The sequence below is a fragment of the Culex pipiens genome, chromosome 1 (genome assembly GCF_016801865.2).
Source record: "Culex pipiens pallens isolate TS chromosome 1, TS_CPP_V2, whole genome shotgun sequence".
Taxonomy (NCBI): Eukaryota; Metazoa; Arthropoda; class Insecta; order Diptera; family Culicidae; genus Culex; species Culex pipiens.
The window spans coordinates 39402669-39427157 of record NC_068937.1 but is presented as its reverse complement, the minus strand read 5'-3'; the positions used below and the strand labels follow the sequence as shown (position 1 = coordinate 39427157).

At 40.3% G+C, this 24489-nt stretch overlaps 1 protein-coding gene and 1 long non-coding RNA gene across 4 annotated transcripts in view; one reads left to right on the top strand and one right to left on the bottom strand.

Annotated features, from left to right (window-relative positions):
• Window positions 1-24489, bottom strand: part of LOC120416387 (netrin-B-like) — a 154618-nt gene that overhangs the window by 18967 nt on the left and 111162 nt on the right. Inside the window, exon 3 of the mRNA XM_039578166.2 lies at window positions 22943-23131. Coding sequence (XP_039434100.1) covers window positions 22943-23131 — 189 coding nt within the window. The remainder of the gene's footprint in view (window positions 1-22942; window positions 23132-24489) is intronic.
• On the top strand, window positions 484-4791 carry LOC120416493 (uncharacterized). Of its 3 annotated transcripts, none has more exons than XR_005605357.2 (10): window positions 484-617; window positions 691-903; window positions 969-1388; window positions 1445-1837; window positions 1897-2424; window positions 2479-2960; window positions 3019-3570; window positions 3621-3913; window positions 3987-4248; window positions 4312-4791. It is a non-coding gene; the product is annotated as an uncharacterized LOC120416493 (long non-coding RNA). The 3 variants fall into 3 exon arrangements; XR_005605355.2 differs by having other exon boundaries at window positions 1430-1837; window positions 1893-2424; XR_005605351.2 differs by having other exon boundaries at window positions 1893-2424; window positions 4312-4790.

Below are 24489 nucleotides of genomic sequence, written 5' to 3'. Positions count from 1 at the left end.
TTCAAATTTAAGGTTGAAAAACTTTTTGTTTTTCTTTGGTGCTAGCTTTTTTTTTGTATCGAACTAGCACAAACATAACAGAAACTACCAGATTATTACCATCAACAGTTTTACAATACTTGTGATTGTTATAAGTCTCGTTTTTTGCTAAAATTAATTTAAATTGATTCCAACCTTGTTCTTGCATGATCTTGTTGCTCGATTGGAACCCCGATTTGACAGTTCGATTGGAACCCTGAGAGTGACATTTCGCCTCTCCATATAGGCTCTCTAAGCTGGATGCGTCACACTCGGTGTAATTTAAAGCTCTCATTACCCAGATCGAAAGTCCGTAAACCCACGATGTTTTGTAAGGCAACGATGTTTTTCGATCAGTTCGATGAACTGTATGCTGCGCGTTAGCGTAAAAGAGAGAGCATGCTCAAGTTTTTCATCGACGTTTCGCAAAGCACGTTATCTCGCTCTTTCGCGAGTGCAAATTTTTCGGAAGTTCTGTCAAATGGAAAACTTCTTGCGTCGTTTGCATGTTTGTTCGTGATTTTTTCCGGTGCGGTCCAGTTTTTTTTGTAAAGTTGAATCAGCCGCAACAAGGCTGCCGCAGCGGCTTCAGAAAAGGGGTAAGAAAATTACGGAAACGAAACGAATTCCGGCAAAGATATTCAAATACTTTTTTTTTATCTCTCCTTCCAGAGTTGCATTGAGACCAAGCTGGACACCGATTCTGACGTTACGTGGCGGCCCTTCCAGAACCAAACAACCAACACATATGTTGGTACCTGCCGAGTGGCCACCAGTGACGGATTGGTGTCTGGTGCTGGGCACCATCGGTAACGACGAAAATGTTGAGGCAGGAACAGCCGGATACCGAGAGAAGCTTCCGATGCCACCGGAGAAACAGGAACAGTAAGAAGAAAAAGCTCGTGTGTTCAAGCAAAACTAAAAATCTTTCCTTTTAAATTTATTTTCAGAAAGACCAGAAGTCTGCAGAAGTACAATTGCCAACAGATCCAACATCCCCCTAGCTCTGACCGGCGGAACCGTCTCTGCAGGTTGTAAACAAAGCGGTCGAGTAACTGAAGAAAGTCCAACGGGAAACAACCCATCCGTCGGTCGCGTGCCACTTCGTTGACCGAGGAGAACATGGAATCTGACCTGCTGGTGGGTTCCGATAAAGTTACGCCCAGATGTAGTTCATCATCAAGTGCAGGGCGCTGGACCCTATCACACAGGATCTCGCGAAGCTGCACAGCTGAGTAAGGGTTCGTTTAACGCCACAGGGTCGTGCTTCGTAGAATACTTTTAAATCACCGGTCAACGCAGGGCTTGACCACCTGGGAGGTGGCCAAAGAGCAGTCGGTGTCAGCGGAACCAGTGCTGAAGCAGCGCAGGTAAAATAATCATTTTTTTTGAACCTTTCAACCCCTAATAGCTTTCCCCCTTCCAGGAAGTCGATTCTGGTTTCGCACCCGGCGGTAAGTTACGTTGTGGCCAACCCGATAAACAGCGCAGAAAAAGAAGCATATCAGCATTGCGCCAGCCGCTGGCGTGCAGGAATCCGATCTGGACATTCAAGCTGCGGCCGACTTGCCGGTTCCAAAATGTTCGCTGACGGAACGTTTCCGTTGATTTAAAAATAATCGATCCCTTCGAATCCGGGGACAAGTCCAACAAAACCGACGGAGCTTGCCGCAGAAACTGGTGTAGTCGAACCGCTGGGGGTGACCGGGAGCACCAAAAAGGTGAACGAAAGAACTAAACTTTGGCCACGTAGCTGGACAATTCGAGGTGTGGCCCTTGGGCAGCAAGCGGCAGCGGAACCTTGACTACATGTGCACAGGTAAAACAATCATTCGTATCATCTCCCAACCCAAACTAACCGTCTCCTCTTCCAGGAAGGCAGATCTGGAGTTCCTTCTGGCGTCAGGTTAGGTTGTGATCAAAACGCAGAAAACAACAACGGCGCAAAATCGGTCAGCTTTATTCCGGCAAGCGTTCATTAGTGGTTTCTGTTAACGCCAGTAGCCACGATTCTACTGTTCCAACAGCATCAACGAAAACCTAGTGGGTTAAAAGGTTCAGCGTTCCCACGTACAGCAGTTACTGGCGACGGTTCGGTTTTGAAGCACGACGATTATTGCTCCACGAGTGCCCTTGGAACCACTTGTCTGGACCGATGGTCCAGATCAACCGGAATCGGTCCACTTACCTGAAACCGGCTCGTTCATGGCTTTGCGAATATCTACCTCACTGGTCCAAGACCGAGCACGAAGGTGGTGGAACGATTACTGGACTAGAAGTCGGAACAACAACCTTAAAGAGTCCGCAGCGGTGCCCACCAGACAACAGGATCTGGCCTAGCGAGCAGCAAAGACAAGTTATGCCCGTCCTGGCAAGGCGATAGAACTGGTGAACAGTTTACTAGTGGTAAGTTAACAGCTTGTAATTGAGAACATAAATAAACTTGTTTTATTTCCACAGCGCTTCAACACCGTTCTGCGCACCGGCTTCCTGGCACCATCAGCAGGAAACGGCCCTCGATGCATCTCCCTGGCAGACCCCCTGCCACCAACCGGGCTGTTGTGATCGGTGAAAACAAACTCGGTCGGAAATTGCACAGCAGGCATATTCGAACCAGCGGCGCGCTGCGGAACGACAACGCCAAAAAAAACGTCCAAGAAACAAACAATAAGATGGCCGTCGAAAACCGTCAATCCTTTCCAACCGCTGTATCAGGCGGTACCGTTGGGCAAAAATGTGGAAAACGAGCCGGCGTGTCCTGGTTCGGGGTTGTCGTCCGGAGAAGGACGACGGGACGGTGGCTGACCTCCCGTGACATCAAGTAGATTTAGCAGATCGGCGGCGACCCGCAGAGTACGGATTTTGACTTCCAGGACTAAACCATTCCGGACTACCTTGGAGGAGTAGTTGGAGGCAGCGGAACCGGTGCCGTTGAAGAACAGGTAAAATGGGTAAAAAGTCATCATAGAAATCTTACAAACTAACCTTCCCCCTTTCCAGCTCTAAATCTAAAACCCTGGTCCCGGACAAGGAGGAGTCGTTTTGTTCCGCGAGTAATACGACTAAGATGATCGCGATGAAGAAACGTACACCCCTGGGCGACGATCAAAACATCACGGCATTTTCAAGATTTCGCGACCCCGCATCGACAGACACAGAATAGAATAATTCTCAATCCGGCTTCCGCTCCCGAAACTTCGCCCCTGACCGCCATCCCGAATAAGCACGCGGGACAGCCATGACCCTGAAAGTGACGACGAGAGCAGCGCTGCATGGGACCCGGTCATTACCCCGCAAGTGTCCTCGGAACAATACTACGCGGAACAGCCTCGCAGTGCTGTCATGGTCCCCAACCACCGGGATCACGACGATCACCGGCGGGACTCTTCGTCGGCGACGGCTCCGTTCGTCAACCCGCCAAGGTTTGTCGTTCAGCGGCCCAGCCTCGACCGTCCGTCAACCGCCACTGCCCTCGCAACAGAATGGCCACGCCGGCGTCAGAGGTCGTGGACCGTAGTTGGTGGCAGCGCAACCGATGCCGTTGAAGGACAGGTAAAACAGTCATTCTTGATTTTTTCCAAACTAACCTTCCTCCTTTCCAGCTCAAAAAACTTGCTTGATCCCAGCCGGCTTCACTACAAGTGGTACACTGGGGCCACGACCGAGCACCGAGGGATCCGCAGCGTAACCCACTGGACAGCTGGAACTGGCCTCGCGCAAGTCACGTTCCGTCCCATCCCGGCGAAGCGTAGGAACCGGTGAGCAGTCTTCAACCTCAGCCCAGATGGAAGGGTATGGCTCTGCCGGTGCGATCGGAACGACAGATTAAATGCTGCACTTACGCTCTATGTCAAGATCAACCGGAACCGGCTCACATACCCGGCCAATTCTGTTGGTAATTTTCTTGTACCTATCATTTTCGTCCAGTATCAGAGCAATGATTTGTTTTTTTTCCCCTTTTTGAATAGGTTCTTGCAATCCGGAACTGGCACGCGCAACACGCGGTCGCCATGGCTCTGGATCAGATTGACCGGTCAGCGGCTAACCTGTAAGTGCTTTCGAAACAATGCTGCATGGAAATGGTTGTTGGACGATCGCCAAACTGCAAGTTCTCTCGGAATTACGCTGGACGGAACAGGCTCGCCGGACGGTCACCGCCCTGCAATTGCACTCGGCACGACGGACTAAAACCGGCACGGACGCGCCAGGCCTATTATTTAACTCATTTCGGTAATTTATTTCTAAAATTTTCTTGATTCAATGCACTAATTGTTTTTTTTCCTTTCCAAAAAGGTAAATGCAATCCGGAACTGCCACGCGAAACAGCAATGGACCTCGAGTTTCCGTCGAAAAGAGACAGCACGGAATAGGACTGCCGGGAGGTTGCCAACCTACAAGTGCTTTCGGAACGACGCTGGACGGACATGGTCCCTGGAAATTAATTTAGAAAGCGCATCACGGAACAGACACGACGCCCTGCAAGTGTCCTCGGAACGAAGCCGCACGGAATAGGCTCGATGGACAAATATGGTTCTGCAAGTTCCCTCGGAACGTCGCTGCATGGACAGGTTCGGCGGACGGTCGCCGCCCTGCAGGTGCCCTCGGAACCACGGATGAAATGCTACACGAAAGCGCCCAGGTCTAAATCAACCGGAGCCGGTTCTCACGTGTCTGGAGCGTTCCCCTGAAGGCTGTCCAACCGGTGAATTGATGTTTATAAGATTAAATTAACTTATTGCCTACGATTTTATGAAAATAAACAAATAAAAACGCAAAAATTACTGTTTTCATATCAACAAATTCAGTGACAGATGACAGAAGAAGAAAAAGAAGAATACAAAAAAGTGGTTGATGCACGTCCGATTTTTCACCCCTACGTCGTTCTTACATCGCCCCCGCACGTAGGCCTCTTGCGATGTTCGAACAACCTTGACAGGTTGACGTTTCGGGTGCAAAATACCTTGATTCGGGTCTGATGCGTGTCTCAAAATCAGACCCGCATCGGCCCCTGTAGGCCTGATCGTCGCTCTGACGATCAGACCCGATCGGCCCCGTATTTCTTACTGGGTAGTGTCAAGTGGCGGTAGGGTTGTTCTTGAAAGCATGAGTTGAACAAAAACAAAAAAATGGTAAAAAACAGTGATGTTTTTGGTTGAATTAGCTAAAATTACAGGTGAATTTACCAACTTGGGATTGGTCAAATAGCTAACCCTGATTGCCGATTTGCTTTCCAAAACTGACAGCCCAATTTAAAATGACAGGAAAGATTTTACCAAAATTAATGGTGCTTCAGCACAATTTTTCGTACTTTTACCCAAAAACTAGCTAGAACCGGCAGCATAGATTTTTTGACAGATCCGAACGAACAGGGCAAAAAAAAATTAAATTAAAATTAAACTGAGTAAAATCAAGTATAGTTGAATTAGCTTAAGTTAAATTATGTGAAATTAAGTTAAATCAATTTTATTCAAGTCAAAAAAAGTTTGATTAAGTTTAATTAGGTAAAATTTAGTTAAATAAAAATTTAATAAGTAAAATATTGCTAAATTTAGAAAAAAAAGTTGAATCTAGGTTGAATTTCAGTCAATTTGATAAAATTTGGAAAAATTGCCAAAATAAGTTCAATTTAGTAAGTTTATAAGATAAATTTAATAAATTCAGTTACACAGAAAAAAAAATGGTGGTAATATTTATCAGGAAACGGTGACAGATTTTGTGACAAAAAAATGATTGATTTTACCCCAAAAAATGATGATTTTTTATCAGTTTTTGAAGAATATTCATCAGGCTCACATTTTTACACATTTTTTATGTAATATTACTCAAAAAAGAGGTAATATTCAACCTACCAAATTTTCAACATTTTAAAATTCAACTTTTCTTTTCTGTGTTGTTATTGTAAAATTAAGTTATTTTCAGTTGAAAAAAAAAATTAGATAAATAAAATTCATTTTTTTATAAAGTTAAATTTTGCTAAATGTGATTAAATAATATTATATGAATTTAAATTAAATTAAGTAAATTTAAATAAAATTAAGTAAAATTAAGTAAATTTTAGTAAAATTTAGTAAAATTAAGTAAAATTAAGTTTAATTGAGTAAAATTAAGTAAAATTAAGTAAAATTAAGTAAAATTAAGTAAAATTAAGTAAAATTAAGTAAAATTGAGTAAAATTAAGTAAAATTAAGTAAAATTAAGTAAATAAAGTAAATAAATTAAAATTAAGTAAAATTAGGTGAAATTAAGTAAAATTAAGTAAAAATAAGTAAAATTAAGTAAAATTAAGTAAAATTAAGTAAAATTGAGTAGAATTAAGTAAAATTTAGTAAAATTAAGTAAAACTGAGTGAAATTAAGTAAAATTAAGTAAAATTGAGTAAAATTAAGAAAAATTAAGTAAAATAAAGTAAAATTAAGTAAAATTAAGAAAAAATAAGTAAAATTAAGTAAAATCAGGTAAAATTCTGTCAAATAAGTAAAATAAGTAAATTAAGTAAAATTAAGTAGAATTAAATGCGTTAAATAACTAAAATAAAGTATAATAAGTCAAGTTAATCCAATAAGATAAAAAAAGAAAAGCTGAATGTGGTTATATTTAGTTAAATTAAGGTTCAATTATTTTTTATTTATTTAAATTTAACTGAATTCAGTAAAAAAAAAAAAAAAAAAAAAAAAAAAAAAAAAAAAAAAAAAAAAAAAAAAAAAAAAAAAAAAAAAGCAAATCACCCTCCGTGTACGCACGAGTGCAAGCAGCAGCCAAGTGCTCAGTGCTCCATCGTTTTTTCGTAATTTTTCGCCGTAATTTACCGTGATTAGCCGCGAGTTAGCTCCTGCAGCATGCCAAGGGCCTGCCGTTCGTGTGCGGCCTCGAAAAACCCGCGAAGTTCGTCTACCGGCCGTGTGCAAAAAGGTAAACAAACCAACGCCGCGTCGTCCGCCATCGCGCCGGGGAGTGTGTGCGCCAAAGGATTCGACCCCAAGTTATTACACCCTAATTACCGTGTCCAGGGCCGCAGCCCTATAAGGCTCCGTTCAACTACTTCCGACAATCTGTCGACCGATGGCGCATCAACATCCGCCAACATTCCCACCAGTAACAAGTTCGCGAGACTGAGTGACGAGGAAAGCAACAACAACAACACCGACAGCAGCACTACCAGCACTACCAACGACGACGACGACGATGGTCGTGCACGGAAGAAAGTGATTTCGCCAAAAAAAGTAATTACTCCAAAGGAACGACGACCACCACCAATTTTCGTTTTGGACACGTTGGCGGACGATGTTGACGAGCAGCTGGAAGGCCTCGTGTACTGCCTCAAAATAGGTAAATCGTCAGTGCAAGTGTTCACATTTGACCAAAAGAACTTCGACCTGGTTGTGGAGAAATTGAAGCGTAAAAACTTCAAATTCTACACATTCGACCCCGTGCAGAAGACCGCTGTTAAGATCGTCTTGCAGGGGTACCAAGACCGCCCGACCTCCGTCCTCAAGGAGCAAGTCCTCTCGCGGAAGACAACGGTCACAGGTACACACACCCTGTACCTGTTGTACTTCGATCGCGGAACCGTCAAACTTCAAGACCTGCGGCGGACTAAGGCGTTGGACGGTTTTTGGGTAAACTGGCGGTTTTACTCCAAAAATCCGACGGACGCAGCGCAATGTCACCGATGCCAGAAATTCGGCCACGGCTCGCGGAACTGCAACCTCCAGCCCCGCTGCGTGAAGTGCGGTGAGTCACACCTCTCGGAGGCGTGTGCACTGCCGTGCAAGGCGGACTTGGGGGACAAGGCAGAGCAAACCAAGGCGCGCATCAAGTGCGCAAACTGTGGAGGTAACCATACCAGCAACTACCGTGGATGCAGCGCACGGAAAAACTACCTCGAGGAGCAGGAAAAGAGGAAGAAGAAAGCAGCAGCGTCCCACCCTCCTCAGCGAAGTACGAGCGCAGCCGTTCCTGCAGCTGGCCAGCGTACGGTTCCAGCGGACAACCCAGCGTTCCCTCCTGGATGGGGGCGGTCGTTTGCAAGCGTGGTCGCTGCCGGTAGCGGCGATGCGACCCAGCAAGGAGTCACCGGGGAAGATCTCTTTACCCTGCCGGAGTGCTTTGCTCTCGCGGGGGAGATGATGACGCGGTTTCGGACCTGCCGTAACAAGGCGGAGCAATTTCTGGCCCTCGGGGAGCTGATGATTAAGCACATCTATAAAGGATAAAAAATTGTGATCTAGTTTTAAGCTTTCTCTATTTCTATCCCCTTTCCCTTGCAATTTTAGTAAGTTTTTTTTTCTTTATTTTTCTTACTCTTGGCAACACTTTTATTTACTAGCAATAACTGTTCCAAAATGGATTATGATGTAACACACAGCTGAAAGGAACTCCAAAACTCTGTTTTGTACCTCAAAAGAACTTATTGTATCTGATTATTCACCAATAAAACCGAATTTGAATTTGAAAAAAAAGCAAAGCAATCCACTTTAACGACCTCCGGGTCTTTTGTGGTCTCTGTTGCAAGTTTCTGCTCATTTCTAGGCGTCCGTAGGTTATGTGTGGTGAGTCACCCAAAACCTCTTTTACGCAAATGGACCGACGTTTTACTTCCCCATCCGATAGAAATTTAGTAACATTCGTTAAATTTAGAAAAAAAATGTTTAATTTAGTAGAAACTAGTAAAATTTAGTTCAATTTATTTATTTTTTGAATAAAACTATAAAATTTTTGTTAAATTTAATTGAATATAGTTAAATGAAGTTATTTTTGTTTAATTTAGTTAAATTACGCTAAATTTAGATGAATTCTGGAGCAACATTTGAAAAGGGCGCATAAGCATTTCGACAGCTAGAACTATTTTGCAGATTCCGAGACAACAGGTAACTATTTCACAAAACCCGCAGCATTAGAAGATAGCTGGGAAGGCCGGCTTTTGTTTACCACATCGAGTTTTGTGAAAAAATTACCTGTTGGCTCGGAATTTGCAAAACAGTTCTAGCTGTCGAAATGCTTATCCGCCCTTTTCTCGTGTTGCTCCAGAATTAATTGAATGAAGTAAAATTAGACAGTATTTTTTTGTTATTTTTTTTCTGTACTTTTGTATTTTTGTATAATTATAAAACTCTCTAGAAAACCATAAAATCTAGTTAAAATAGCCTACAGACTTTCTGAAAACATACAGCTTTTGACACCATTTTTCAAGCTTGCAAATTATTAAAATTAACTAATAATTTAGCTAGATTTCCTTGTTTTTAGAGCAGGTTCCAGTTGTCAAATTCAGTTTTTTTTTATTTTTAACTAAACTTAAGCAAGATTCACGATAAACTTTCTTTCCGTGTGGTCATTGGACTTCTTCACTTCTTCACTTCTTCACTCCTTACGGAACAACCCCAACTTTAACATCTGAGAACTCTGCAAATTCCCTTGACTTCTACCAGTTGCAAACAAAGTCATTTCTTCTGCTTTCTGGTAAAACGTCAACTTTAGCCAAGCTCAGCAAGACATCGTCGTCGTCTTTCTACCTGCCCTAACTAGTGCCACTTGAGTCAGTCAGTCAGTGCACAGTGTGTAAGAGACCATCATCATTGGGTTGCATAAAGGGACTCTCCCACCCACTTTCTGTTTTCAGCGCTGTTGTCACTGTAGTCTCCCCTGGTTCCATTCTTAAAATGGGGTAAGAGTGTGTGTGGGAGGTTGTTTTTCTTGTGCAGTTGTTTTTGCTTTTTTTCTAGAAATACTGGAACATTATGACAGAATCACGTAGTCTCGTGGGCGTTGGTGTTAAAGATTAAAGTTAAAAATGTTGTTCATAAACAAACTTAATACGACGAAACTTGAAACTAGCTACCATTGATTCAGAGAAATGCAACGCAAAAATATAAAAAAAATTACGACTGTAGTCTAATGTCCAAACTAAGGTCCTAATGTCCTAATGACCAAAAACAAAGTAATTTACGATAACGTAGGTCAGTTGTATTGTGAACATAAGGGTAAAGGTCCATGATTTTAGACAGTGTCCAAAATTTGTTGTCTGATGTCCAAAATTTAGGTTCTTTGTCCTAATGTCCTAATGTCCAAATATATAGTAATTAACCATAACGTAGGACAGTCGTATTTTGGTCATCAACATAAGGCTCCATGAAGTTGGGCAACTTGGCATTTTACCCTAATGTCCAACATCAAGCTGTTGTCTAATGTCCACAAATAAGATCCAATGTCCTAATGTCCAACGTAAATATTTCGTAATTGACTCAAGGTTCATCCCAAGATCTCTTCTCTAATCAAGCTCTGAACTTGACTTTGAATTTTCCCAATCTGCCATCCTCTTCATAGTTCCATCACTGCCCACTTTGAAACACACTCACACACGCCATCCTCATTTGCAACCAAGTCATGAAGCAGGGTATACCTTACAAATCTGGTCTCGTCCCGTTCTACGATCCCGTTGGGAGTTCCCACCCGGCGGAACGCGTCGCCACTGCAACCAGATGTTGGACAGGTTCAGTAGAACAGACAACCGCAACTCCAGAGTCATTCCGGCGAATTAAAAGACTGGGAAGGTGGACGGGACAACAAAACCGCAAGAGCCCGACATCAACAACTCAACCCCCTCCTTCATTTCGTCGTTGTCGTGCTGTCTTGTCGCACGTGCATTTCGGGCCAAATTGAGTCTCACCTTTTGACCTTCACCAGGCCCCTCAAAATTCGATTTCAATCCTGAGATATTCAATAAAAAAGTGAAAATACTCCGTGCATTGTAGTCTCTCTTCATATGAAAGAAGATTCAATCTTGTCGTGCTATCTTGACACACCTTGAAAAGTTATGTAAATGCGACGACTCGCCAAAGGGAATTCACGTCAGAACGCGTTTGACACACGTACATGCCCGACTACCGTAAACATTTGTAATTATAACTCAGAACTCCGGCAACCAAATTCAACCAAACTTTGGGACAATGCACAGAATGGTCAACCAAACAAAACGTGTTTGTTATTGTTTACATTGCGTGCTCTTGTTTTTGTTTATTCAAGGTCAAACATTCAAACGCGATTTTTTCTCGAAATGTCAAAAAACGACGTGTGACAAGATAGCACGACTGCGTCGATGTGTCAATTCTGACTACTAGGAGAGACTTGCCAGACGAAATGTCTGCCGGCTTGCAAAGGTCGGATGTGTGAGGGAGGGGGGAAATGCAGTCACGCGAGGGAGGAGGTCGAGCAGGTCGTCTGGAACGTGTCTGCGGCTGGAGTGTCTTGTTGGGGGTGCTTTTTAATTAGAGGTTAATTGGAATTTGATGAAAGCTGTAGGGTTTTCTCGCAATGGAGCTGAAAACGCGAGCCGTATTGTTAAACTTACAATTTTGGTGGATTTTTTTTTTTTGAAACATTTCATCTCACAAATTTAGCGACATGCTAGAATTAAGATGACATTAGGCAAAGAAGAGATTATTTTCGCCAAACTTTTTTCCAACATGGCATGTGGAAACTTACCGATGAAGATTTTAAAAAATCCGTCAAAACGCTCCGTTCTTTAGCGTTTGATGAAATATTTATGAAAAAATTCTTGCATCATTGTTGACAGAAAGTGCTGGGAGTAATTCTCGCTGAAAGTGGACCACTATTTACACAAGGTGCTCAAAAATCAAAAGCAATGTACTTTTCCAATAGCCCCCACCAAGTTATGAATGAAACCATGTTTGGAGGGTTAAATTTGTCCTCACCTAGGCGCCACGAAGCTAAAACATTTTTTTAAATTGGTATTTTTGTGACTTAGACGCGTCCACAAAATTGCTCATAACTTTGCAAAACTTCAACGAACCCTTGATGTTTAGGGGTGTTTTGGAAAGGAAATGAGCAGAGCTTTCGAATGCACTTGTCAGAAAAATACCGTTCCATACATTTTTTAGCCACAAAACACCAATGTATTTTTAAAAGTCATTTTTGAAGGCCGGCGCCCCGCTTTATCGAAAAACTGACAAATCCATTCGAAAGCTGAGACGATTTCACATAAAGGACCAATAAATCTAAGGTGTATGTTCCTCCTATCTTTTTTAATCTAATTTTGATTCTGCGAGCACAGCGCTCCGTTCGCATTTCGGGCACCCAAAATGTTGCAATTTGCTTGCCCCATTTCAAGGTTTTGTCAAAAAATAAAGGTGCTCACTTTTTAAATGATAGTTTATTGTCCAAGGATCAAAATGCACTTTCGATAATTGACCAATATTTATGTTTTTGGGTTCTTCCAGGCAATTTAAGGTCAAAAAATTGTTTTTTTTTACTTTTTTTTTTGAAAATGCTCACTTACAATTGGGTGGACTTTTTTTCAGTAGAACTATTGAAGGAAATGTAGGAAATTTCACCACGAACATTTTTCTTTAAAAGAAAACGTAATTTCGATACTCCAGTGCCAAGATATTTTAGTTTTAGTGAGAAAAAAAAGTGCAAATTTTACAAATTTCTCGGAATCAACAAGCACGGCCTATTATTTACATGCGGCATATGTTTTGGAGGCCAGAGTATGGTTTCTTATAGTTATTTTGGTCGCTGAATTCGGATCTGGAATCAAATTTCAGATTAACAGTTTAATTTGGAGCCACGCCCAAAAGTTATTTGCGGTAATATGCTGTAATTTTAATCGCTAGTGAATTCGGTCATATTTCATCTTTCGCTCATCTTTAATTGATATTTTACTCACGGATTTTTTTATGGAGATTGTTTTTTCAACTTCTGATTGTTTTAAGAGGCCTCGTGGCGCGGTGGTTAGCGGCTTCGGCTGCCGATCCCTAAGTGGCTATGGGGAATACACGCAAATAATATTTGAGCGTGACTACACACTTAGATTTTTATGCCGAACTTCGGCAAAATTCTGCCGAAATCAGAACAACTTATCGCTCGGCAGAAATATATGCCGAATCTCGGCAAAATGGGAGTCATTCTACCGAATTCTCGGCGAAAAATGACAGTTAATATGCCGAAGTTCGGCATTTTTCTGCCGAAAAAATCAGTTGTTCTGTTTTCGGCAGAATTCTGCCGAGCTAGAAAATCAAAAATGACAGTGTAAAATATCACGGTTCACTGTTAATCTGAAATTTGATTCCAGATCCGAATTCAGCGACCAAAATAACTATAAGAAACCATACTCTGGCCTCCAAAACATATGCCGCATGTAAATAATAGGCCGTGCTTGTTGATTCCGAGAAATTTGTAAAATTTGCACTTTTTATTCTCACTAAAACTAAAATATCTTGGCACTGGAGTATCGAAAATACGTTTTCTTTTGAGCAGTTCTCTACGGAATCGGTCTTTTTTCTTTAATTTTAATTTTTGTATTTTTTAATCCGGCTGAAACTTTTTTGGTGCCTTCGGTATGCCCAAAGAAGCCATTTTGCATCATTAGTTTGTCCATATAATTTTCCATACAAATTTGGCAGCTGTCCATACAAAAATGATATGTGAAAATTCAAAAATCTGTATCTTTTGAAGGAATTTTTTGATCGAGTTGGTGTCTTCCACAAAGTTGTAGGTATGGATATGGACTACACTGAAAAAAAATGATACACGGTAAAAAAAATTTTGGTGATTTTTTATTTAACTTTTTGTCACTAAAACGTGATTTGCAAAAAAACACTATTTTTATTTTTTTTTATTTTTTGATATGTTTTAGAGGACATAAAATGCCAACTTTTCAGAAATTTCCAGAATGGGCAAAAAATCTTTGACCGAGTTATGATTTTTTGAATCAATACTGATTTTTTCAAAAAATCGAAATATCGGTCGCAAAAATTTTTCAACTTCATTTTTCGATGTAAAATCGAATTTACAATCAAAAAGTACTTCAGTGAATTTTTGATAAAGTGCACCGTTTTCAAGTTATAGCCATTTTTAGGTAACTTTTTTGAAAATTGTCGCAGTTTTTCATTTTTTATAATTAGTGCCCATGTTTGCCCACCTTTGAAAAAAATATTTTTGAAAAGCTGAGAAAATTCTCTATATTTTGCTTTATTGAACTTTGTTGATGCGACCCATAGTTGCTGAGATATTGCTATGCAAAGGCTAAAAAACAGGAAAATTGATGTTTTTTAAGTCTCACCCAAACAACCCACCATTTTCTAATGTCGATATCTCAGCAACTATAGGTCCGATTTACAATGTTAAAACATGAAACATTCGTGAAATTTTCCGATCTTTTCGAAAAAAATATTTTCAAAAATTTAAAATCAAGACTAGCATTTAAAACGGGCCAAACATTCAATATTACGCCCATTTCAAATGTTAGTCTTGATTTTAAATTTTTGAAAATATTTTTTTCGAAAAGATCGGAAAATTTCACGAATGTTTCATGTTTTAACATTGTAAATCGGACCTATAGTTGCTGAGATATCGACATTAGAAAATGTTGGGTTGTTTGGGTGAGACTTAGAAAACATCAATTTTCCTGTTTTTTAACCTTTGCATAGCAATATCTCAGCAACTATGGGTCTCATCAACAAAGTTCAATAAAGCAAAATATAGAGAATTTTCTCAGCTTTTCAAAAATATTTTTTTCAGAGGTGGGCAAACATGGGCACTAATTATAAAAAATGAAAAACTGCGACAATTTTCAAAAAAAGTTACCTAAGAATGGCTATAACTTGAAAACGGTGCACTTTATCAAAAATTCACTAAAGTACTTTTTGATTGCAAATTCGATTTTACATCGAAAAATGAAGTTGAAAAATTTTTGCGACCGATATTTCGATTTTTTGAAAAAATCAGTATTGATTCAAAAAATCATAACTCGGTCAAAGATTTTTTGCCCATTCTGGAAATTTCTGAAAAGTTGGCATTTTATGTCCTCTAAAACATATCAAAAAATAAAAAAAAATAAAAATAGTGTTTTTTTGCAAATCACGTTTTAGTGACAAAAAGTTAAATAAAAAATCACCAAAATTTTTTTTACCGTGTATCATTTTTTTTCAGTGTAGTCCACATCCATACCTACAACTTTGTCGAAGACACCAACTCGATCAAAAAATTCCTTCAAGAGATACAGATTTTTGAATTTTCACATATCATTTTTGTATGGACAGCTGCCAAATTTGTATGGAAAATTATATGGACAAACTAATGATGCAAAATGGCTTCTTTGGGCATACCGAAGGCACCAAAAAAGTTTCAGCCGGATTAAAAAATACAAAAAAAATCGAATGACCGAAAACTCAGAGAATTGCTCTTTTAAAGAAAAATGTTCGTGGTGAAATTTCCTACATTTCCTTCATTAGTTCTACTGAAAAAAAAGTCCACCCAATTGTAAGTGAGCATTTTCAAAAAAAAAAGTAAAAAAAACAATTTTTTGACCTTAAATTGCCTGGAAGAACCCAAAAACATAAATATTGGTCAATTATCGAAAGTGCATTTTGATCCTTGGACAATAAACTATCATTTAAAAAGTGAGCACCTTTATTTTTTGACAAAACCTTGAAATGGGGCAAGCAAATTGCAACATTTTGGGTGCCCGAAATGCGAACGGAGCGCTGTGCTCGCAGAATCAAAATTAGATTAAAAAAGATAGGAGGAACATACACCTTAGATTTATTGGTCCTTTATGTGAAATCGTCTCAGCTTTCGAATGGATTTGTCAGTTTTTCGATAATGCGGGGCGCCGGCCTTCAAAAATGACTTTTAAAAATACATTGGTGTTTTGTGGCTAAAAAATGTATGGAACGGTATTTTTCTGACAAGTGCATTCGAAAGCTCTGCTCATTTCCTTTCCAAAACACCCCTAAACATCAAGGGTTCGTTGAAGTTTTGAAAAGTTATTAGCAATTTTGTAGACGCGCCTAAGGCACAAAATTACCAATTTGAAAAAATGTTTTAGCTTCGTGGCGCCGAGGTGAGGACAAATTTAAGCAACCAAACATGGTTTCTTTCATAACTTGGTGGGGGCTATTGGAAAAGTACATTGCATTTGATTTTTGAGCACCTTGTGTAAATAGTGGTCCACTTTCAGCGAGAATTACTCCTGGTCAAAACAAATTCTAATTACGTCAAACATCTGATCGATATTCTCAAAATAATTTTTAAATAAATTTTGTGGGTACCTTCCCTGTGACCAAAGAAGACAAAACGGTTCGTCCATACAGTTTTCCATACAAATTTGACAGCTGTCTATACAGAATTGCATGTGTAAATATTCAAAAATCTGTATCTCGCGAGGAAATTATTTGATTGATTTGGTGTCTTCGGCAAAGTTGTAAGTATTAGTGAGGACTTTGTAAAAAATAGGCAAGCGTTTATTTTTGTTTGCTGAGTTTTTGATAAACTTTTTGTCACTGAAAAGTGAATTACTCATAAACACTAATTTAGATTTTTATTTTATTTTTGAATATGTTTTAAGGGATAAAAATGCTACCCTGGCTTAGCACGGACTATTTTTTAATGAAACATTTTTCAGTGAAAAACTTAGGTAGTACTAAACTTGCCAAAGATTTATTTTTATGTGATTTTTTTACCTCTTAAAAAAACAAATATTTAGTATAAAAAATCTCAAAAGTCTAAAATCCCGAAAATCTCTGGACGTAATATTTGAACAAACCCTTATTTCAATAACAATCCAATAACAAAAAAAAATCATAATAGCGAATAACAAATCTTGTTATAAATAATATACAATTGTATTGGCCTAGTATTTTCCAATATCAAAAAATGTTATTCCCAAGTTATTTCCATCTGCTCGGGATGCCATTTTTGTATGAACAGCTGCCAAATTTGTATGGAGAACTGTATGGACGAACCGGCAATTAAAATTTAAAAAAAATTAAAAATTCGAAGAATGTTGAATAAACATAAAAACAAGTGATTTTATATGGCCAAAACTCACAGAAACATTACAGAAATATGAATAAGTCATATTGAAAGAATATAAAATTATATGAATTATGTTCGAATTTATCATTCTCATAAAACATTTTTTTTAAGAGCTGCAAACGTTTGAATGAATGAAAATAGTGACATAAATATTAATATTGATATAATATGTAAAAAAAATTCTTTGATAGAACTAACATTCCCTTGAATTATGTTTGAGTTTAGATTTTTTTTCATAAAACTTTGCAATGTTTGCAATTGAAGAAAAAATTACTCATGAAAATATCACTTCAATGGAATGAAAAAACCTACAAAAATATTTTTGAAACAAGAACAAAGAATTTTAAAAGAATATTAAATACACTTTTTCCTAAATATCTTTTTAAGAACTGCTTATTCAAAAATTGATCGAGAAACTTACAAAAAATGCATTATTCTGACAACAAAGAAAAGCTCATAAAAATGCTTTTTGACAAAGAACTTTGTCCTAAGGGCTCTATTCTGGTGAGGTGTCAATCCAGAAAAACGAAAAATGTCGCGCGTTACGAAAATGTTGCATGCTTGGTACTGGGGAAGAGGCCTGCGACGCAACAAGGCACTGTTGCGTCACCATTTCGAGCCATATAAACCCCGCTCGATCAGCCCAAGGAAATCATTCTATCGCTGGACGCCGAGGAGTGAACAACAACCTGGACCTGGAAGCAGATGGCCTGGAGGCCCAGAAGCAATTGGCCGAAAAGCAGCTGGCCTGGAGCAAGGAGCAGTCCAAGCGGAGACAGGCCAGCCGGAATATTCTGGCCACAAGACCCGGAGTGGCCAGAACCCTCAGGGGTGTTCCGATGGAAGGCCATACGAGACTGGACAATATGGGTATCAAACTTCTTGATTTTCAATACTGGTAATGAAAATGGCCATTTTGACAGTATTGGCCACAACCTGGAGTGGCCGGTGCCCTCAGGGAGGTTCTCCCGGGAGGACATTAACAGAACCATACGATTTTGGGCAATATGGGTATCAAACTTCTTGGTTTTCAATACTGGTAATGAAAATGGCCATTTTGACAGTATTGGCCACAACCTGGAGTGGCCGGTGCCCTCAGGGAAGTTCTCCCGGGAGGACATTTACCGAACCATACGATTTTGGGCAATATGGGTATCAAACTTCTTGATTTTCAATACTGGTAATGAAAATGGCCATTTTGACAGTATTGGCCACAACCTGGAGTGGCCGGTGCCCTCAGGGAGGTTCTCCCGGGAGGACATTAACAGAACCATACGATTTTGGGCAATATGGGTATCAAACTTCTTGGTTTTCAATACTGGTAATGAAAATGGCCATTTTGACAGTATTGGCCACAACCTGGAGTGGCCGGTGCCCTCAGGGAAGTTCTCCCGGGAGGACATTTACCGAACCATACGATTTTGGGCAATATGGGTATCAAACTTCTTGATTTTCAATACTGGTAATGAAAATGGCCATTTTGACAGTATTGGCCACAACCTGGAGTGGCCGGTGCCCTCAGGGAGGTTCTCCCGGAAGGACATTTACCGAACCATACGATTATGGGCAATATTGGTATCAAAATTCATGTTTTTCAATACTGGTAATGAAAATGACCATTTTGACAGTATTGGCCACAACCTGGAGTGGCCGGTGCCCTCAGGGAGGTTTACTCGGGAGGACATTTACCGAACCATACGATTTTTGGCAATATGGGTATCAAAATTCATGGGTTTTAATACTGGAAATGATAATGGCCATTTTGACAGTGTAGGCCAGAACCTGGAGTGGCCGGTGCCCTCAGGAAGGTTCTCCCGGGAGGACATTAACAGAACCATACGATTTTGGGCAATATGGGTATCAAACTTCTTGGTTTTCAATACTGGTAATGAAAATGGCCATTTTGACAGTATTGGCCACAACCTGGAGTGGCCGGTGCCCTCAGGGAAGTTCTCCCGGGAGGACATTTACCGAACCATATGATTTTGAGCAATTGTTCAAAGCTCAACTGCGATCGTTGACGATGGAATGAAAATCGTTGGCAAAAATGCTGCCTTCACGACTCCACGGCAAAACAAAACAGCCAATCAGAGAGCAGAAAGATTTTTTGCGTGGGTCAAAGCACGCGCTTGCTTGTTCAAGGCCAACTGCGATCGTTTGACGTTTGACACTTGCAAGCGAAAATTGTTAATATTCGTTCATTTTTTTTAAAATGAAAATTTATGGGGAAGTATTTAAATAAAATTAAATGCCAAGCGTCAAAAGCTTTAAAAATGCACAAAAAGCAGTGCATGAATCATTTGAAACAATAACTCTTTCGTGAATTTTTCGTTGGCGCTGAAAAGCGCCATTTTGTTAAATTGCAGCAAAAGTTGATTCTTGTGGCCATCTCCTCGAGCTTCCATCCAAGTAGGCCTTGTTTTTCTCCTTCGACGTTGTTTTGGCAGCAATCTCACGCACACGCTGGCGTGTTTCTTCTTCTCGGAGCTCGCTCTTGATTTCCTCCAGTCGTTGATTTCTTTCCGCTGCTGCTGCTGCTGCTACGATGTTGTCGGTTCGAACGATGACGATGGAATGAAAATCGTTGGCAAAAATGCTGCCTTCACGACTCCACGGCAAAACAAAACAGCCAATCAGAGAGCGGAAAGATTTTTTGCGTGGGTCAAAGCACGCGCTTGCTTGTTCAAGGCCAACTGCGATCGTTTGACGTTTGACACTTGCAAGCGAAAATTGTTAATATTCGTATGTTTTTTTTTAAAATGAAAATTTTGGGGGAAGTATTTAAATAAAATTAAACGCTAAGCGTCAAAAGCTTTAAAAATGCACAACAAGCAGTGCATAAATCATTTGAAACAATAACTCTTTCGTGAATTTTTCGTTGGCGCTGAAAAGCGCCATTTTGTTAAATTGCAGCAGAAGTTGATTCTTGTGGCAATCTTCTCGAGCGTCCATCCAAGTAGGCCTTGTTTTTCTCCTTCGACGTCGTTTTGGCAGCAATCTCACGCACACGCTGGCGTGTTTCTTCTTCTCGGAGCTCGCTCTTGCTTTCCTCCAGTCGTTGATTTTTTTCCGCTGCTGCTGCTGCTGCTACGATGTTGTCGGTTCGAACGATGACGATGGAATGAAAATCATTGGCAAAAATGCTGCCTTCACGACTCCACGGCAAAACAAAACAGCCAATCAGAGAGCAGAAAGATTTTTTGCGTGGGTCAAAGCACGCGCTTGCTTGTTCAAGGCCAACTGCGATCGATTGACCATTGACACTTGCAAGCGAAAATTGTTAATATTCGTTCATTTTTTTTTAATGAAAATTTTGGGGGAAGTATTTAAATAAAATTAAACGCCAAGCGTCAAAAGCTTTAAAAATGCACAACAAGCAGTGCATAAATCATTTGAAACAATAACTCTTTCGTGAATTTTTCGTTGGCGCTGAAAAGCGCCATTTTGTTAAATTGCAGCAGAAGTTGATTCTTGTGGCCATCTTCTCGAGCGTCCATCCAAGTAGGCCTTGTTTTTCTCCTTCGACGTCGTTTTGGCAGCAATTTCTCGCACACGCTGGCGTGTTTCTTCTTCTCGGAGCTCGCTCTTGATTTCCTCCAGTCGTTGTTTTTTTTCCGCTGCTGCTGCTGCTGCTATGATGTTGTCGGTTCGAACGATGACGATGGAATGAAAATCGTTGGCAAAAATGCTGCCTTTACGACTTCTTATCCCCACCAGTGCATCAAAAAGCGAATGACGTAGGAATGGGATAACCGGCGGAAAGGGGCGGGGCATCCGTCACCATTCTAAGCCAATATAACCCCGCTCGGTCAACCCTGGGAAATCATTCTATCGTTGGACGCCGAGGAGTAAACAACAACCTGGACCTGGAAGCAGATGGCCTGGAGGACCAGAATCAGTTGGCCGAAAAGCAGCTAGCCCGGAGCTAGGAGCAGACCAAGCGGAGGCAGGCCAGCCAGAATAATTGAGAGCCACCGGAATATTCTTGCCACAAGACCCGGAGTGGCCAGATTCCTTAGGGGTGTTCCGATGGAAGGCCATACGAGACTGGACAACATGGGTATCAAACTTCTTGGATTTTGATACTGGTGATGAAAATGGCCAATTTGACAGTATTGGCTACAACCTGGAGTGGCCGGTGCCCTCAGGCGTGTTCTCCCGGGAGGACATTTACCGAACCATACGGTTTTGGGCAATATTGGTATCAAATTTCATGGTTTTTGATATTGGTAATGAAAATGGCAATTTAGAAAAAGTTAACCAAAAGCTGCAGTGGCCGGTGCCCTAAAGGAAAGTTTTCCCGGGAAGACATCTATTGAACCAACGAGTTTTGGCAATATGGGTATCACAACTCATGGTTTACAATACTGGCCATTTCGAAAAAGGTGGCAACAATCTGGAGAGGCCGCTACCTCACGATTGTTCCGATTGGGGGACAAACATCGAATTATAGAGATATCATGGTTTTTTAATACGGAGCTTAAAGAGAAATTAAACGAAAATATAAATCCAATAATGTTTTGATTTTATCTGACGCATAACTCAACAAAATTGCTTAATTTTAAAAGCTTTTCTGCTAAGTTCTTTGTCATACTGGTCATGTGTAACATAACCACCTGCACCTTTTTCTTTAAAAATTCTTTTGTAAGCAGGAAAAAGCTCGCATTTTTTTCAGAAACAAGATTTTTGTTCTCTGGGAGAATATGAAATCCTTCAAAACTAGTTTTAGTTTAGACTTTTTCTCAAACTACATTTTTAGTCAAATGAAAACTTTTTTTTTGAAATAATATTTAATTATTTTGAAGTAAGTCTTTTTATTTTTTTCGATTTTGTGATGTCTATGTTTTTTTTTTTGTTATTTTTTATGTTTATTCGACCTTGTGTCCAGTTTCAATGTATGTTTATTCGACCTTCTGTCTTTCGACCTTTTATCATTCCATCTTTTGTCCATTTGTCGTTTTGTCTTTCGACCTTTCTTCCATTCCACACTGGTCGTGAACTGAAATCTATCGTGGCAAAATTTACAGAGGGCACAGGTTTGAATTTAGAGTTTTGACGTCTCCAGAATAAGTTCTCAAAAGGACGTAAGAGCCATTGATGAACAAAGCAGTTTGTGCATCGGTGTTTGATCTACATCAGAAAAACCAATTTCAAAAATGCTTAAGAATGTTCATCTGCACGTCCTTCAAATGCCGTAAACAAAAAATTATTTTTTTTTTCAATTTGAAAAAAAAACGAATATTAGTGTTGGAGGTCACGGGGGCACTTACGACCTGTTGAAAACCAACCCAAAAAATTATCGGAGTTGACAGGAGCATCTCATGATTTGACAAAAAAGTTAAGGGGAACTTCATTAAAGAACTTTGCTGAATAAGTCTTCAAACGAAAATTTTGTAGAGACATTTTCATTATTTAGGCAAGGGTGATTTAAAAAAAAAGATTTGTTGGATTTATCAATTAAGGTTTTTCGCTTATGAAATCATCTGAAGGTACACATGTGAGAGTACATTTACTGAAAATATCTCGGAGGACTTTTCGATTTCGATTCGATGCCTCTGTGCTCTCCTGTACTAAGCTTGCTAGGATTCCTGTCTAGTTAGCATTAGAGAGAACAGAGGCATCATTTTTTTTTTTTGCGTATAACTTTGAATACAATTAACCAAAGTTCATTTAAAAAACAAACTCTGCACATGTCTACAAGGTCTCAAAGATGAACAATTAAATCTAGTAGATGAAAAAGAAGCAACAAGATTTTACCGAAATATTTGAGGAGTGTACACCGAAATTAAAAAAAATAGGTAGAATTCCTCTATTCTAAGAATTGTGCCTCATTTTTTATCAAGTAGTTTATGTTTTTGAATTGCTAAATAAAGAAGGCTAAACTCCTAGCACAGAGATTTTTTTATTTTTTTTTTATTTCAGTGTATTTTGTTTATTTATTCAATGATGAAATATTGTAGTTAAAAAATTTCAAAGTTTTTCAGAATGACGTTCCCTATAACATTTTTGACGAGATCAAAGCGCTAGCTCGTCACCCCATGGAGATAAAAATTATGAAACACTCAAAAGAAAACTCCCCGCAAAAACTTACGTTTGCACGCCTTCTTGTGCGTGATCTGCTTCGCCGGATCCTTGTAGAAGCCCTCGCGGCAGTAGTGGCAGTGCCGGCCGGTCGTGTCGTGCCGGCACTCGATGCAAACCCCGCCGGAAACCCGCCCGGACAGCTTGTACAGTTCCAGATTGAAGCGACACTTGCGCGCATGGCCGTTGCAGTTGCACACTGTAAAGGAGAAAAAACAAGAGAAAATCAGAAAAATGCCAGGAATTAATTGCTTATTTATTGGTTTGGCAGCTTGCCCAAATTGGGACCGCGGTGGTGGCCATCCTTGGCGGAGGAGCCGGGCGAGGACAAGTTGGCCCCGCGGGAAATGTGCGCGAGGACCATTTATGGTGATTGATTTCGTGGTAATTGCACGTGATAAAATTACAATTCTCGTGTGTTCGGAGCTCGGTTTTGTCGCTGAGATCTGTGCTCCATGAGAAGGTCGACCGGCATTCAACGAAGATATCAGCAATTTGTCGTCACGAGCAGCAAAACTCGCGCAACGCACAGCACGCGGTCTACCGTGGTTCAGGACGGTATAGGGGAGATTTGGCTCGGTTGAGCAGATTTTGACTCTTGTCTCTTGACTCTTGACTCTTGACTCTTGACTCTTGACTCTTGACTCTTGACTCTTGACTCTTGACTCTTGACTCTTGACTCTTGACTCTTGACTCTTGACTCTTGACTCTTGACTCTTGACTCTTGACTCTTGACTCTTGACTCTTGACTCTTGACTCTTGACTCTTGACTCTTGACTCTTGACTCTTGACTCTTGACTCTTGACTCTTGACTCTTGACTCTTGACTCTTGACTCTTGACTCTTGACTCTTGACTCTTGACTCTTGACTCTTGACTCTTGACTCTTGACTGTTTGCTATTTGCTCTTTGCTCTTTGCTCTTTGCTCTTTGCTCTTTGCTCTTTGCTCTTTGCTCTTTGCTCTCTGCTCTTTGCTCTTTGCTCTTTGCTTTTTACTCTTTGCTCTTTGCTCTTTGCTCTTTGCTCTTTGCTCTTTGCTCTTTGCTCTTTGCTCTTTGCTTTTTGCTTTTTGCTCTTTGCTCTTTGCTCTTTGCTCTTTGCTCTTTGCTCTTTGCTCTTTGCTCTTTGCTCTTTGCTCTTTGCTCTTTGCTCTTTGCTCTTTGCTCTTTGCTCTTTGCTCTTTGCTCTTTGCTCTTTGCTCTTTGCTCTTTGCTCTTTGCTCTTTGCTCTTTGCTCTTTACTCTTTGCTCTTTGCTCTTTGCTTTTTGCTTTTTGCCATTTGCTCTTTGCTTTTCGCTTTTTGATCTTTGCTCATAGTTCTTTGCTCATAGCTCTTTGCTCATAGCTCTTTGCTATTTGTTTTTTTGCTCTTCGCTATTTGCTCTTTGCTCGAGTAGGAACTTTTGAACGAAAAGAGAGCAAAATAAGGTACCCAAATCTCCCTTACAGTCTGAAGATTCCAAGGTCTCGCAGCCAACTTGACTGCGAGAGCCTAGTAGAACCGATCCGCAGATTGCTCGACGCACCTCCAGCTCCATCTTTTGTGAGGAAATCGGAA